At 49.6% G+C, this 12786-nt stretch overlaps 1 protein-coding gene across 2 annotated transcripts in view; it reads left to right on the forward strand.

Annotated features, from left to right (window-relative positions):
* The window catches only part of NAPB (NSF attachment protein beta), a 40313-nt gene that overhangs the window by 12508 nt on the left and 15019 nt on the right, over positions 1-12786 (forward strand). The window contains exons 2-5 of one of the 2 annotated variants that reach the window (XM_032606258.1): positions 4519-4598; positions 9093-9209; positions 10739-10785; positions 10877-10954. In XM_032606258.1, coding sequence (XP_032462149.1) covers positions 4519-4598; positions 9093-9209; positions 10739-10785; positions 10877-10954 — 322 coding nt within the window. The remainder of the gene's footprint in view (positions 1-4518; positions 4599-9092; positions 9210-10738; positions 10786-10876; positions 10955-12786) is intronic. The other variant, XM_032606257.1, reaches the window with a different exon arrangement.

A 12786-nucleotide genomic window follows, 5' to 3' on the forward strand; every position in this document is an offset into this window, starting at 1 on the left:
TGTGATATATGAAATATATGTATTTGTTCTCCACCCTGGGTTCCTGGCACGGAGCTGGTAAAGGCTTGTAAGACCCTGAGTGGTGAGGGTGAGAGGGGCGTGTTGTTATTCGTAATAAGCCCCTTTCAACCCTACCTGGGTTATGCTAATGAGGTGACTCAAGGTGGGTCCTGATGGCTTCAGGACAGGGGCTGGTTGTCAGAGGAAGCAGCCAGTGATTAGAGGGCTGGAACTTTCCCACCCCCGAGGGGATTGAGTCAGTCACCAGGATAGTCAGTCCCTCTGCCATGAGCCTTGTAAAAAACCCTACACGATGGGGCTCAGAGAGCTTCCGGGTTGGAGACACATGGAGGTGCTGCTCCCAGGGAGAGGATGCTCCTGGGGGGAGTGGGGCTCCCCGGGAGAGGGGGGCTCCCGGAGAGAGGGGGGCTCCAGGTGCCCTCCTGACACGCCTGCTCTGTGCCTCTCCCATTTTGCTGTTTCTCAGCTGTGTCCTTGATAAGAAACCAGTGATAGGAATGTGTTTCTCTGAGTTCTGTGAATCCTTCCAGCAAATTATCGAATTTGAGGAGGAGGTTGTGGGAACCACTGATTTGTAGCCGGTCAGTCAGAAGAACAGTGGACCCAGCACTTGCAACGGGCATCTGAAGTGCGGGTGCTCAACCCGCACTTCAGGACATCCCGCTGGTGGCCGCAGGGAATTGGAGAGTTGCTTAGCATAGAAAACCCACGTTTGGTGTCAGAAGTGTTGTGAATAGAGAAACTGTTTCCTTTAATGATAGAGGTATTTTAAAGAGACTTTGAATTTTTCACTTCTTTTCGGGATGCTTTCTGTATTTACTTGTTTTGAGGGACCCGTGGGAGAACTTGCAAACCTGTGATGTGGGCTGTTTCTTCCATGCAGACGCTGGGTCTTCAGCCTCGTGATTGAGGCCTGTGAGCCAGGCCCTGTGCTGGACCCTGTCCCGGCATCGGCCTGGTGGCTGGCGTGGTGTCACTGGTGAACGAGGAGGAGGAGCCCCTCCCAGCCCTGGGAAACTCAAAGTGATCCCTGTGTTCAGTCTTCCACAGGGTTTGACAGCCCTTCAGGGTGTTCTGAGGATGAAGCTGAATCTTGTCTCTAGTCCTGCTTTGACATCATCACAGCTCTGTGATTGTCACGTGGTAGGACACTTCTGAGCCAGATCTCGTGGGTTAAGAGCAGCGTTCTTTCCGCCTCAGCAGCTGCCCCACTTCTCTGGGGCATATCTCTTGGTGTGTGTCGTTGGTCCCCACGGCTCTTGATTTGGTGTCTCTGGCCCCCACCTGCGCACGTGCTCAGTTGCAGTTTCCCGCTGCTCCCAGATAGCTCTCGCTCATCATGAGGAAAATGCAGGGCTTCGGGTGAGTGGAGGATTAATAGGCTGGTCTGCGTGTAGATGTCACTGGAGCTCTTTGGAATAATGGGCTGTGATTTTTCCCAGGCTAATTTTTTTTCCTCCTAAACATTAAAATGAGAACAGGTGGGGGCTGGGGAAGGTAGTTAAGAGAGGCAGGGGATTGCAGGCAGGCTCTGGCCCAGCTCCTCTGCTCCTGGGGGCTGGGGGAGGCGTGTGACTCTCAACCCATCTCCTTGGAACCTGGGGTGGGGATGTTAGACACTCTCAGACTTCTCCAGCACTGAAGTTAAATACTCTTCTTGGCATTCTGACCTCCTCCTGGGTAAGGACTTTGTTTTCTTAGTGATTTCTGGCAGGTCAGTGCCATGTACTGTACTATATCACTTTATAATGTAGACTCCCTCAATGAAACTTGTTTCTGTTTTTGAGGATCTACCTCACTTATAGGGGCTCTGGGTAATGATCACTTGAATTATTTGAATGTGAATTCTGAATATTTGTCCTTAAAACTTATAAAAATCAGCGTTCATGGGTGTAGAACACAGTAGGCATTTGGAGTGACTTAAAAGTGTATATTTTTTCATGAATTCTTTAAGTTATGTCTGTTTATGACACATGAGTTCTCTGGTGCTTTTAACATGAGAAATTTTCTGGTGATTCTGTTTTAGGAGAGGTGAGGCAGGGTTCATTCATTATTTTTATAAACATCACTGAACCTGTTATCAGGTGTCAGCTCCACCACTGACCTTGGCTGGATGACCTTGGGCAAGCCATTGACCTCCAGGTACAGTTTTCTCTTCTGTAACATGGAGATCTTTTGTGGTCGTTGTAATAATGAAGATGACGTAAGGCATGTGGAAATATGCAGCATAAAACCTAGCATAATGTAGGTGGTCTATTATTCCTAGCTGAACCTGCTTCTGAAAATAATAGGATAAAGTATATTTTAATTGAGCTAGTTTTATTTGGAAACCTTTAATAAGAACAATTGCACTGGACTTCCCTGGTGGCATAGTGGTTAAGAATCCGCCTGCCAGTGCAGGGGACACGGGTTCGAGCCCTGTTCCGGGAAGATCCCACGTGCTGCGGAGCAACTAAGCCCATGAGCCACAACTACTGAGCCTGCGCCCTAGAGCCCGTGAGCCACAACTACTGATCCCACGTGCCACAGCTACTGCAGCCCACGCGCCTAGAGCCTGTGCTCTGCAACAAGAGAAGCCACCGCAATGAGAAGCCTGCGCACCACAACGAAGAGTAGCCCCTGCTCGCCACAACTAGAGAAAGCCTGCGAGTAGCAATGAAGACCCAATGCAGCCAAAAATAAATTAAAAAAAAAAAGAATGATTGCACTATAATTACAGTTCAAGATTCCTGGTACATGTTAGAAAAATAAGACACAGAAAGTGGCAAGCCTTTGTTAGCTCCAAGGAGCTGTGGCTAAGATTGAAAGCTTTCTCAAGTTGGGAATTTTCCATTGGGATAATTAGGTTTTTTTTTTCTTTTTTTTTTTTTTTAAATGTAGCTCTGAAGTAGAGAAAAAGAAACATGAAGGTGTGAGTGAGAGAAGGCTTTGCCTATTCTGACGCTTCATTTTTGGTGTGGTTTGTTGCCATCCTATCATTGGCTGTGTGACATAGCTTCCAAAGGGGTTTTTTTTTAGAGGGGAGAGGAGCAGCTTTATTGAGTTGTAATTCACATACCATACAATTCACCTGTTTAAAGTGTCCAGTTGAGTAGTTTTAAGCATATTCACCGAGTTTTGCAACTGTCACAGCAAGCAGTTTTAGAACATTTGCATCACCCCAGAGAGAAGCTCCGTGCCCTCCCCCCTCATTTTTCTCTAGCACTTCCAGCTCTAGGCAACCACCAGTCTGCTTTCTGTCTTTGTAGACCAGCCTGTTGTAGACCTTTCATGTGAATGGTGTGCTCCTCTGGGACTGGCTCTTCACCGCACATTATGTTTTTCGAAGGCTCGTCTACGTTGTAGTATGATCAGTACTTCATTCCTTTTTATTGTCTGATCTCCTCCATTGTGTGTGTACCTCCTTTATCATGTGATGGACGTTTGGGTTGTTTCCATTTTTGCCTGTCATGAATAACGCTGCTGTGAACATTTGTGTACAAGTTTTTGTGTGGACGAGTGTTTTCATTTCTCTTGGGTATGTACCTAGGGGTAGGATTTCTAGGTCATATAGTAACTATGTTTAACCTTTTGAGCAGCTGCCAAACTGCTATCCAAAGTGGCTTTTTATACAATTTGCCACCTGTACCGGCAGCATATGAGGGTTCCAGTTCCCGCACATCCTCCCTGACATTTGTTAGATCTGTCTTTTGATCCTAGCCAGCCTAGTGGGAGTGAAGTGATATCTCGTTTGTGGTTTGATTTGCATTTCTCTGATGGCTAATGATGTTGAGTATCATTCATTCATTCATTCATATTTTTGGCTGCGTTGAGTCTTCGTTGCCATGTGCTGGCTTTCTCTAGTTGCGGCGAGCGGGGGCTGCTCTTTGTTGTGGTGCACAGGCTTCTCATTGCGGTGGCTTGTCTAGTTGTGGAGCGTGGGCTCTAGAGCGCAGGCTCAGTAGTTGTGGCGCACGGGCTTAGTTGTTCTGCGGCATGTGGGATCTTCCCGGACCAGGGCTCGAGCCTGTGTCCCCTGCATCGGCAGGCGGATTCTTAACCACTGGGCCACCAGGGAAGCCCTGGGTTTTGTTTTTACTTTTAAGTCTGAATAAACATAGTGCTGAAATCTTGGATGTTAAAAGTGTCAAGATGTCTTTATCCTAATTTCCTTTGAAAAATATACTTCTCATTTCTCAGAATGAGTAAAACTTCAGTTTTCAAGCATGGAAAAGACTCTGGTTGAGGGTGTAAGCCCTGAGTCCTGCCACATCTGTATCTGAGTCTCAGTTCTGTGGCATCCTTGCTGTGTGGCTACTTTCTTATGCTTCAGTTTCCTCATCTGGACAACAGGGATAATTAGAGTAACTCCTTTGAACAGCTGTTAAGGTTCTCTAATGCTGGTCTGGCATATAGTAAGTGCTCATTAAATGTTTATTGTTTGAGGGAGGAGGGGAGGATTAGGGATGTGGATGGTTGTTATAGTAAAACTTAACCTCACTTTTTAATTTTTCTCAGAGGAAACACAAGAATAGAAGAAGCTTGTGAAATGTATACCAGAGCTGCAAATATGTTCAAGATGGCTAAGAATTGGAGTGGTATGTATAAAGTTTTTGTTTGTTTGCTTTTTAGGCAAATAACTTTAAAATCACTTTGAAGAAGGAAATGACTGTCTGCCTTCCCCTTAGAAAAACTGCTGGCTGTGGACCGGGAGACTGGGGGCCTTGATCCAAGGGAACAAAGCTTGAAATCCTGGCTGAAGTTTAAGCATAGAGGCCGTGTCTGTTTTAGTGTCTGTAAACCCTTTCATACAGTGGGCATGTGGTGATTAAAAAGACTTAAAGTTACTTGGATTTAAGAATAGTAATCTTTGCTTCTCGTTAATGCGCTGAAATAAATTCAGTACCGCAAGGAATGAAAGTTATAGTAAAACTTATTGAAAACAAGTAGGATAAACAGGAGAGTCTGCTTTTGTTTACCCAAACCTTGGTGGAGAATTTCTAACCATTTCTTACTCTGATAACTGGTTGTAATCCACTGAGAAATGCAGCAGTGGGAGGTGTTATTTCTGTAAACCCTGACAGACTCGTCCGTTTCTAACATAATGCTTTCTACTGGGGAAAATTACACAAAATAAAATCAGAATTCTTTTCGTTGTTCTGAGAGGGAATGGCTTTTTCTAACACTGATTTGAGAAACAAATTTATCCTCTACCCCTGGAGAAAGAAGTTCTGTGCTGGGGTTTTTCTGTAGTGCAGGTGGAGACAGCCTTTGACAGGGCAGGACATGGGTCTCCAGCTCCCTCGCACCTGCAGATGACCTGAGGCAGGGTCTTGCCCTCTCTAAGTGTGTCTCCCCGTGTGCTTTCCCAGCTTGATCGAGATGTCAGTGACACATCGCATCACGTAAGCGTGAGGTGTGCGGTGTGACAATTTCCCCCCTTGCTTCTAAGGCTGACACTTTAAAATCATTTCACTGAAGAAAATGCTGTTGAACTGGATGACCCTAAAAGGTCTTTTCTGGCTGTAAAATTCTTTTTATAGGTTTAGTCGTAGGTTAAAAAGGTATGTTCTGTTTCCGAAGTGCATTTATACCTGAATTATAATGTATTTTAAAATGGAGGAGAAAAGAGTATTAGCATTCACATCTTTTGTTTGGTTCAGGTCCTGTAATCATATGTAAAAAGTGAACTTATCTAAAAAGACCCTTTCTTTATTTGGTGACCAGATGTTCTAAACTTTGGAAATACCTTTCAGCAGGGCATTACCGGTTATGTAACCGAGGGGGACGTGTGTGCACTCCCCACCCCGACCCCAGTGATCTCTTGCCTGGACTGTTACCTCCCTGCTTCTTTACTTTCCTAGTGTGTTTTAATGAAGAAAACAAAGTAATCCCGTTAAATCTTAAGTCAGGTCATGTTATTTCAAATCAGAACTACAGTCCTTCACGGTGCCCTTTAGGATCTACTCGATCTCCCATCCCCTCCCGACTCTGGACACTTCTCCTGCCCACCCACTCCTTCCCCGGCTCTTTCCTCTGAGCCTCTGACTGTGCTGTGCCGTCCCTCTGGCACTCTCTTCCCTACAGTAGGGCATGGCCAGTCCCTGTTTTTTCCAGGTCCTTCTACAAATGTCATCGTCGTCTTAGGTCTTTCCTGGCCGTCACTTTTAAAGATAGCAGTCCTCTCTTCTGGGAAGCCCCGTTCCCTTTTCTCCGATGCCCTTACCACCATCTAGCAAAAATAAATGAAGTACATTTGTTCATTTTTATTGTCTGTGCTTTTATTATGTGCTGTCCCTCACTAGAACATAAACCTTAGAAAGCCAAGGTGTTTCTGGGCTTTATCTCTGCTCTACCTACAGGCCCTGGACCAGTATGTGCAACATGATAGATACTCAGCATATTTGTGTAGTGAATTAATAAGTATTAGGTTCTTTGAATTTGGGATTAACAGATACACACCACTATACATAAAATAGATAAACAACAAGGACCTATTGTATAGCACAGGAAACTATACTCAATCTTTTGTAATAACCTATAATGGAAAAGAATCTGAAAATGAATAGATATATATATATAACTGAAACACTTTGCTGTACACCTGAAACTAACACAGCATTGTAAATCAACTCTACTTCAATTTAAAAAATGGTTAAAAAATGAAATAAACTGAAAAAAATCAGGTTCTTTGAAATTACTTCCGTGTCCTAGTGGTTGGTGATCATGACACCACTGCATTTGTTTATAGTTTTAGAAGTTCTTTTATAAAGTAATTCATCTGCTACTCCAATTTTGAGAGGTCATCCTGGCAGGTATTAGATGTTAACAGTTGAGGAAATTGGGCCTGAGAAAGTGTGTAACTTTGTCTTTGAAGGAGCATGTATTAAACCACTTCCAAGTTTGGAGAGACGGAGCTGACATTTTTAGCGGTGGTTGGAGTGAGTGCTCAGACTGAAAAAGTGTGCCAGCACCTAGTTTTGGAAGGTGGGAGTGTGAAATTGTAAAATCAAAGCTCTTACTATTGTCTGGGGAGGACTTCCCTGGTGGCGCAGTGGTTAAGAATGCTCCTGCCAGTGCAGGGGACACGGATTCGAGCCCTGGTCCAGGAAGATCCCACATGCCACGGAGCAACTAAGCCCGTGCGCCACAACTCCTGAGCCTGCGTGCCACAGCTGCTGAAGCTTACATGCCTAGAGCCCGTGCTCCACAACAAAGAGAAGCCACCACAATGAGAAGCCCGCGCACCGCAACGAAGAGTAGCCCCTGCTCACCGCAACTAGAGAAAAGCCTGCACGCAGCAACAAAGACCCAACGCAGCCAAAAAAATCAATCAGTCAATTTATTAAAAGAAAAAAGATCATCCGGGGAAGTGGAGCCAACACGGCAGAGCCTGGATGCCATGCTGTTACCCTCAGCCAGGGAAGGATGGACCACAATTGGTTCTGGGACGGCCAGCACAAATAAACTGTCAAAAACTAAATTATTGGTGGGAGAGGGAGGATTCGGTTGTAAAAGAAACGATGACACTTAAACACAGCAAAGCACAGGTGTTCTCTAAGGACGTTTACGTGTGATAATGACAATGGCCAACATGCGTGCAAGTGCCTGGGGCCAGGCTGTTCTGAGCGTTTTGCCTAGAAGGTCCAAGTGATGGCTACACGCTTCTGAGGCCGAGCCCATCAGAGCCACTCTTTGGCCGCTACGTTCCTGAACTGCCACCGGGAAGTTCACAGCTGCCCGTAGGACCTGGGTGCCTGCCCACCACCCTGACAGTGGCTTGGCCCCTCCTCTGGGCCTCTGGGTTCACGGTCCACCAAGGTAGGGGTCAAGGCCTGGCGGGCAGGCTTCTGCAGTCCCAGCTCCAGCCGCAGGCCAGTGTCTGCTTGGACTGGCAGGGCCCAGGCCACACTGGTGGGTAGGTATTTTCAGAAGTGCCTGGGCAGGCTGGCTCAGGGGTTTGTGCTGCCTCTTCTCCCTCGGGTGGAGATCCAGAAACCGCAGTGGGAATTATGTAGTTTCCTCTGGAAGTGTGGTTGGGACACGGAGAGCCACTGAAGCTTCAGTGGAATTGACTGTTCTGTTTCTGAAAAGAAATGTAAAGTAAATGTTTAATACCATCAGGGTTCTTAGGCGTCTGTCACTATTTATTATACTTTTCTGAATGTCTTTGAAACATTTATGACTGAAAATTTTTTTAAGTACCAGGAGGTTTTGTAATACTCTTGGTCGTGCCTTTCCTAATGGGGCGAGCTCTTCCTCCATCCCTGCTGGTCCTGACTTCCGACTCCAGACCCTCATCAGCCGCCCCCAGTCCTGGTTCTCCCCTGCGCTTGAGGACCTAGTGGTGAAGTGGGTTCATCCTCGTCCAGGTCCCATGCTGAACTTCACAGCCTCCTGGGTGGGCCTGACCTCTTCCGCCCCAGCCCGGTCCTTCCTCCTTCGTACCTCCATTTCAGCCCCACCAGAAGCCACATTTCCTGATCCAGAACCTTTTCTGGAAAAGCTGAGTGCATGAACCTCTCACGCTGTGCCCCCGGACAGCACCCGTGTGACTGCGGGGAAGTGTGCCAGTTCCACACCAAGTGGGACATGAGCAATTCAACCCCATGGGTCTCTGTCAGACTTTGTCATAAACTTAGGAAAGAGCTTTGACTTTAGAAATTGTGGGCCTCATCTTCACTCCTTGAGAGCCTGCTCTGGGAGCCTTTGTCGCTGTTTCTCCGGTGATGCCAGCTGAGCCAGTGGACACAGAGAGATGGGCGGTGTTCCTCCTCGCCTGCGGACCCTCCTGGCCTCACGCCTCTGCGGAGACGCCCTGTTGGTGCGGGGCCTGTGCCGGGGACAGAGCTGAACACCCGCCGCCGGGCGGTCAGTGTGGAAGGAGGCCTGGGGCTGAGAGGAGCCCTTGTTGCTGTCCCCCTGGGTCCTGGGCGTCGTCATGGCCACCCAAGGTGCACTGGGTCACAGGCACGTGTGCTGCTGTCAGGGATGGGGCCTTCCCCAGGCGGGCGTGGGCCGGGCTCCTGGAGCAGGGCCGCTCTGCAGGGTGCTTGCTCCTCTGTGCTAACTGAGTCATTTGTCTTCTTCAGCTGCAGGAAATGCGTTTTGTCAGGCAGCCAAGCTCCATATGCAGCTGCAGAGCAAACACGACTCCGCCACCAGCTTTGTGGATGCTGGGAACGCCTACAAGAAGGCAGACCCCCAAGGTGAGCCGCGCTCTGTCCCGTGCCCCCCGGACCTCACGCAGGTTGTGCTGCTAGAGCGAGATGCTCGTGCTTCAGGACGGTGGAGATTTGGGGATTTTTAACTGCAGTCAGCTGAAGCTTTTATGAGGAGAACGTCTATTCAATTCATCCAGCTTGGTGCTCAACACCATTTTCTTGAACTCCATTGTGGAGTTGCATTATGGACAGTTTTTTGGAAATTAGAGTTAATTTTATCTAAGTCTTACCTTAATTGTGTGAGTGTGTACATCGCTCACTAAAGGAAACGAGTGTTCCCTCGCTCCCGAATAGTGTGTGTGGAGATCCAGTTAATGGGAGGTCGTAAAATCCTATAGTTGAAAACAGCTTATTCACACAGCATTCATGTGACTTCTTTAAAAAGTGTTTTTCAAACACTTTAGGTCTTGAGGAAAGAATGATCTTGGGTATTTGAAGAGGTGAAGTTTTGCAGACGTTCTTTCTTTTTGAGTTAGAGGAGTGCACGCTTAGCGATTGAAGGCCTCATCTCCTCCCTCCACACGTGCACTGGTGGCTGTGGAACCTCCCTCCTTGTTTCAGCAGCCCGTTTTAACACAGAAATCCCAGCTCTTGTGAATATATCACACTGAAACAAGCTATTTCAAGGGCTGTGGTATAAGGATTCGCCACAGTTTATTTTCTAAAGGGGAAAAACTGGGCACAGCCTAAGTGCACAGCAGAATCACCTCACATCAGTATTTCAGAGTGTGTTGCAGGCTTCAGGGTGTCTCACTGACCTGGGAAATGTTCTCACGGCAGCTGAGGAACCATGGAGAGCCGAAATCTGAAATTCACAATACGTCAGTGCTCATAGAAATGCATCCAGAAAACACAGGGAGGAAAAGTGCATCAAATTCCTAGCCGGGGGTGTGAGCGGGTTTTGTGGGTAGCTTTTCTACTTTTCTGTATTTTTAACAGCATAACAATCCACATTTCTTATGCAGCTTAGGGGGAAATTGCTTTTATTTTCACTAATCTACTTATCTTTCTGCTCCTTCGGTCAGGCCTTTTTGCTCTGCTGCCTCTTTAGAGCAAAAGCAGTAAACTTGGAGCCGCCGACCGCTTGCCAGCGTTGTAAACGCCACCGTGTGGTGGGGAGCTGTCGGCTCACTGTTTCAGAAAATGAGTGTCATTAGCACTCTCGTTTATTAGATTTTTTCTTCCTATTGGTATTTGTCAGTACACCGAAAGTTAGTGCCTTTTGACACTGTACGAAAAGTACTGTCTTTCAAAATTAATACATACACGTGATACCAGCGAGGAGTGCGCTGCACTTAAGGTTTTAGTGGATAGATTGACAGGTGTTGACACTTCCGTGGACAGGTTCCGCGAGGGGCTGGACGTGTGTTTGCTTTTTGCCAACCATCCTGCCCCCGCCCCGCCCCGCCCCAGCGGGGCCCCTTAGCCGTGTAGAAGCAGCCAGGAAGACAGGCTCAGCGAACCCTCTGACTGAATGGATTTTTCATTGTCTTTCTTGAATGCCTTCGCTTCAGAGGCTATCAACTGCTTAAATGCAGCCATCGACATTTACACAGACATGGTAAGACATGCCTTGCTTGAGCGGCCGTGGGGTGGAACCCTCGAGATAGCTCACAGTTAACTGGGATGTGACTGCTTTGTTTCCTCCCCAGGGAAGGTTCACGATCGCGGCCAAGCACCACATCACCATCGCGGAGATCTACGAGACGGAGCTGGTGGACATCGAGAAGGTGTGTGGACAGGGGAGGCGGTGGGCCCTGTTGGCGCCACTGCAGTGGGCTCGTGAGGGCAGAGGGATGCGCGCGCAGACAGGGTCACGTGGAGACCTCGGGCTGGGGCGGGAGGGAGAGCCCTGCCAGCTCCCCAGGCTGCCTCCCTCCAACTGGGGACGGCGTTGATGTAAAACCGAGCGCCGTGGGAAGCAGGCGCAAGTCAGGGAGGAACGGCTTGCACTGTCTGGGGCGGACGCTGAGCTCTCAGAGGTCACCCTTCACCCCGTGCCTGCTGCTCGCGCTGGACCGTTGTCACTCTTGTCTCTCTTCCTCTCCTGTTTCACCTCTTCCCTCGGCCCCTGGAGCGCGGCCCCCGCTTGGCTCTCTGCCCCCCACCCTTGGCAGGTTCCTCCTCTCTCCCCTTGGGGCTGGGCCCTCGCCCGCCCTCACTGTGCTCGCTCCCGTGCTCCTGTCTGCTCACGTAGCATCGCAGCTTGAAGTGTCCCGTGTATGCTGGCAGCTCGCCACCCTCGTTCGCAGGAGATCAGGTGGTTTCTCCACTGTTTCCAACCTTGCAGGTGGCCTCCTGCGCCCCACGGATTGGCCCCTCACCCAGCACCTCTCAGGCTCCCCTCTTCCTCGTCCCCCCTTGCTCTCCTGCTTCCCCTGCAGCAGCCACCCTGACCTCTGCTGACCCTCGCACAGGTGTTCTCTGCCTCAGGGTCTTTGCGCTGCTTGTCCCTTTGCCCTGAGCTTTTCTCCCACACGTCAGTTGTCCTTCAGAGCTTTGCTCATTTGTAACTGTGATGAGAAGTGTCACAGCCACCTAGTTAAAACTGGGACCTCAGCCCTCACGGGGACACACCCAGATGCCCTCCCACGTCAGTGGCCCCCTTACAGGCGCTCTGATGGCCTGCTCACCGTCCCTGTGTTGCCGTCTCCCTCCGCTGGAGCGGGTGCCCCACGTCAGCCCGAACCTTCCTGAGGTTTACTGGTGTGTCCGAGAGCCCAGGCTCTGAGTGAGCAGAGGATGCCCTCACTGTCACGCTGCACCCGCCAGAGCAGACGGAGTCTCAGGCGGGGAGGCCCTCTCGGCACTGCAGTCAGACAGGCCTTGTTAACGTCGCCCTTTGACTTCATGCTGACGCCCCTTGTGGTCACGCAGCTCAGAACTCTCTGGCTCGTTTCATGGACTTGGCTTTGAGCCGTTTTTGTCATACTGTGCCGTGCTCTGCTGAGGCTGCCCTTAGACCTTGACTACATCAGGGCCGTACGCCCCGTCTCTGCGGGGAGCTTTTCTGCAGACCCAGGAGGAGGTGATGAGCCCCAGACCTGAGCCCTCCTTTGCCCCCGGGCGCAGAGTCGGCAGAGCAGGAGGAGCCGAGTCCGGGTGGCTGGGGTGGCTCCACATCTGTACTGAGCTGAACCACCTTGCGGGGATGAGCGCCGCTGGGCAGAGCGTTTCTCCAGCCGAGGCCGCTGCGTCCGCTCCTGTCCTCGGTGGTCAGTCCTCTGTCTTCCGGGGTGGTCTTGGGCAGCCTCTTCACGACATGCATCTCCAGAAGATTCAGGGCGGATAAACGACCAGTGGCGAGCTCTTGTTTTCCTTCTTCTTGAGCAAAGTTGACAGTTCGTCACGTACAGGAGCTTCTGCAGCCTGTCGCCCGCGGTGTTCCTGCCATTCTGCAGGGTGCCCGTGGGCAGCACCTCCTGGCGCTTACGTGGGGCCTGTCACGGTGCGTCGTAAGAAGCACATCACTCAGCACATGCGTGGGGCTCAGCCCGTCTTGCTTCCTCACGTTGGGCTCCTGTGTCTAGAAACGTCCTCACCCTCGCCTCCCTGGCGGGAC

The sequence above is a fragment of the Phocoena sinus genome, chromosome 15, assembly GCF_008692025.1.
Source record: "Phocoena sinus isolate mPhoSin1 chromosome 15, mPhoSin1.pri, whole genome shotgun sequence".
NCBI classification, from domain to species: domain Eukaryota; kingdom Metazoa; phylum Chordata; class Mammalia; order Artiodactyla; family Phocoenidae; genus Phocoena; species Phocoena sinus.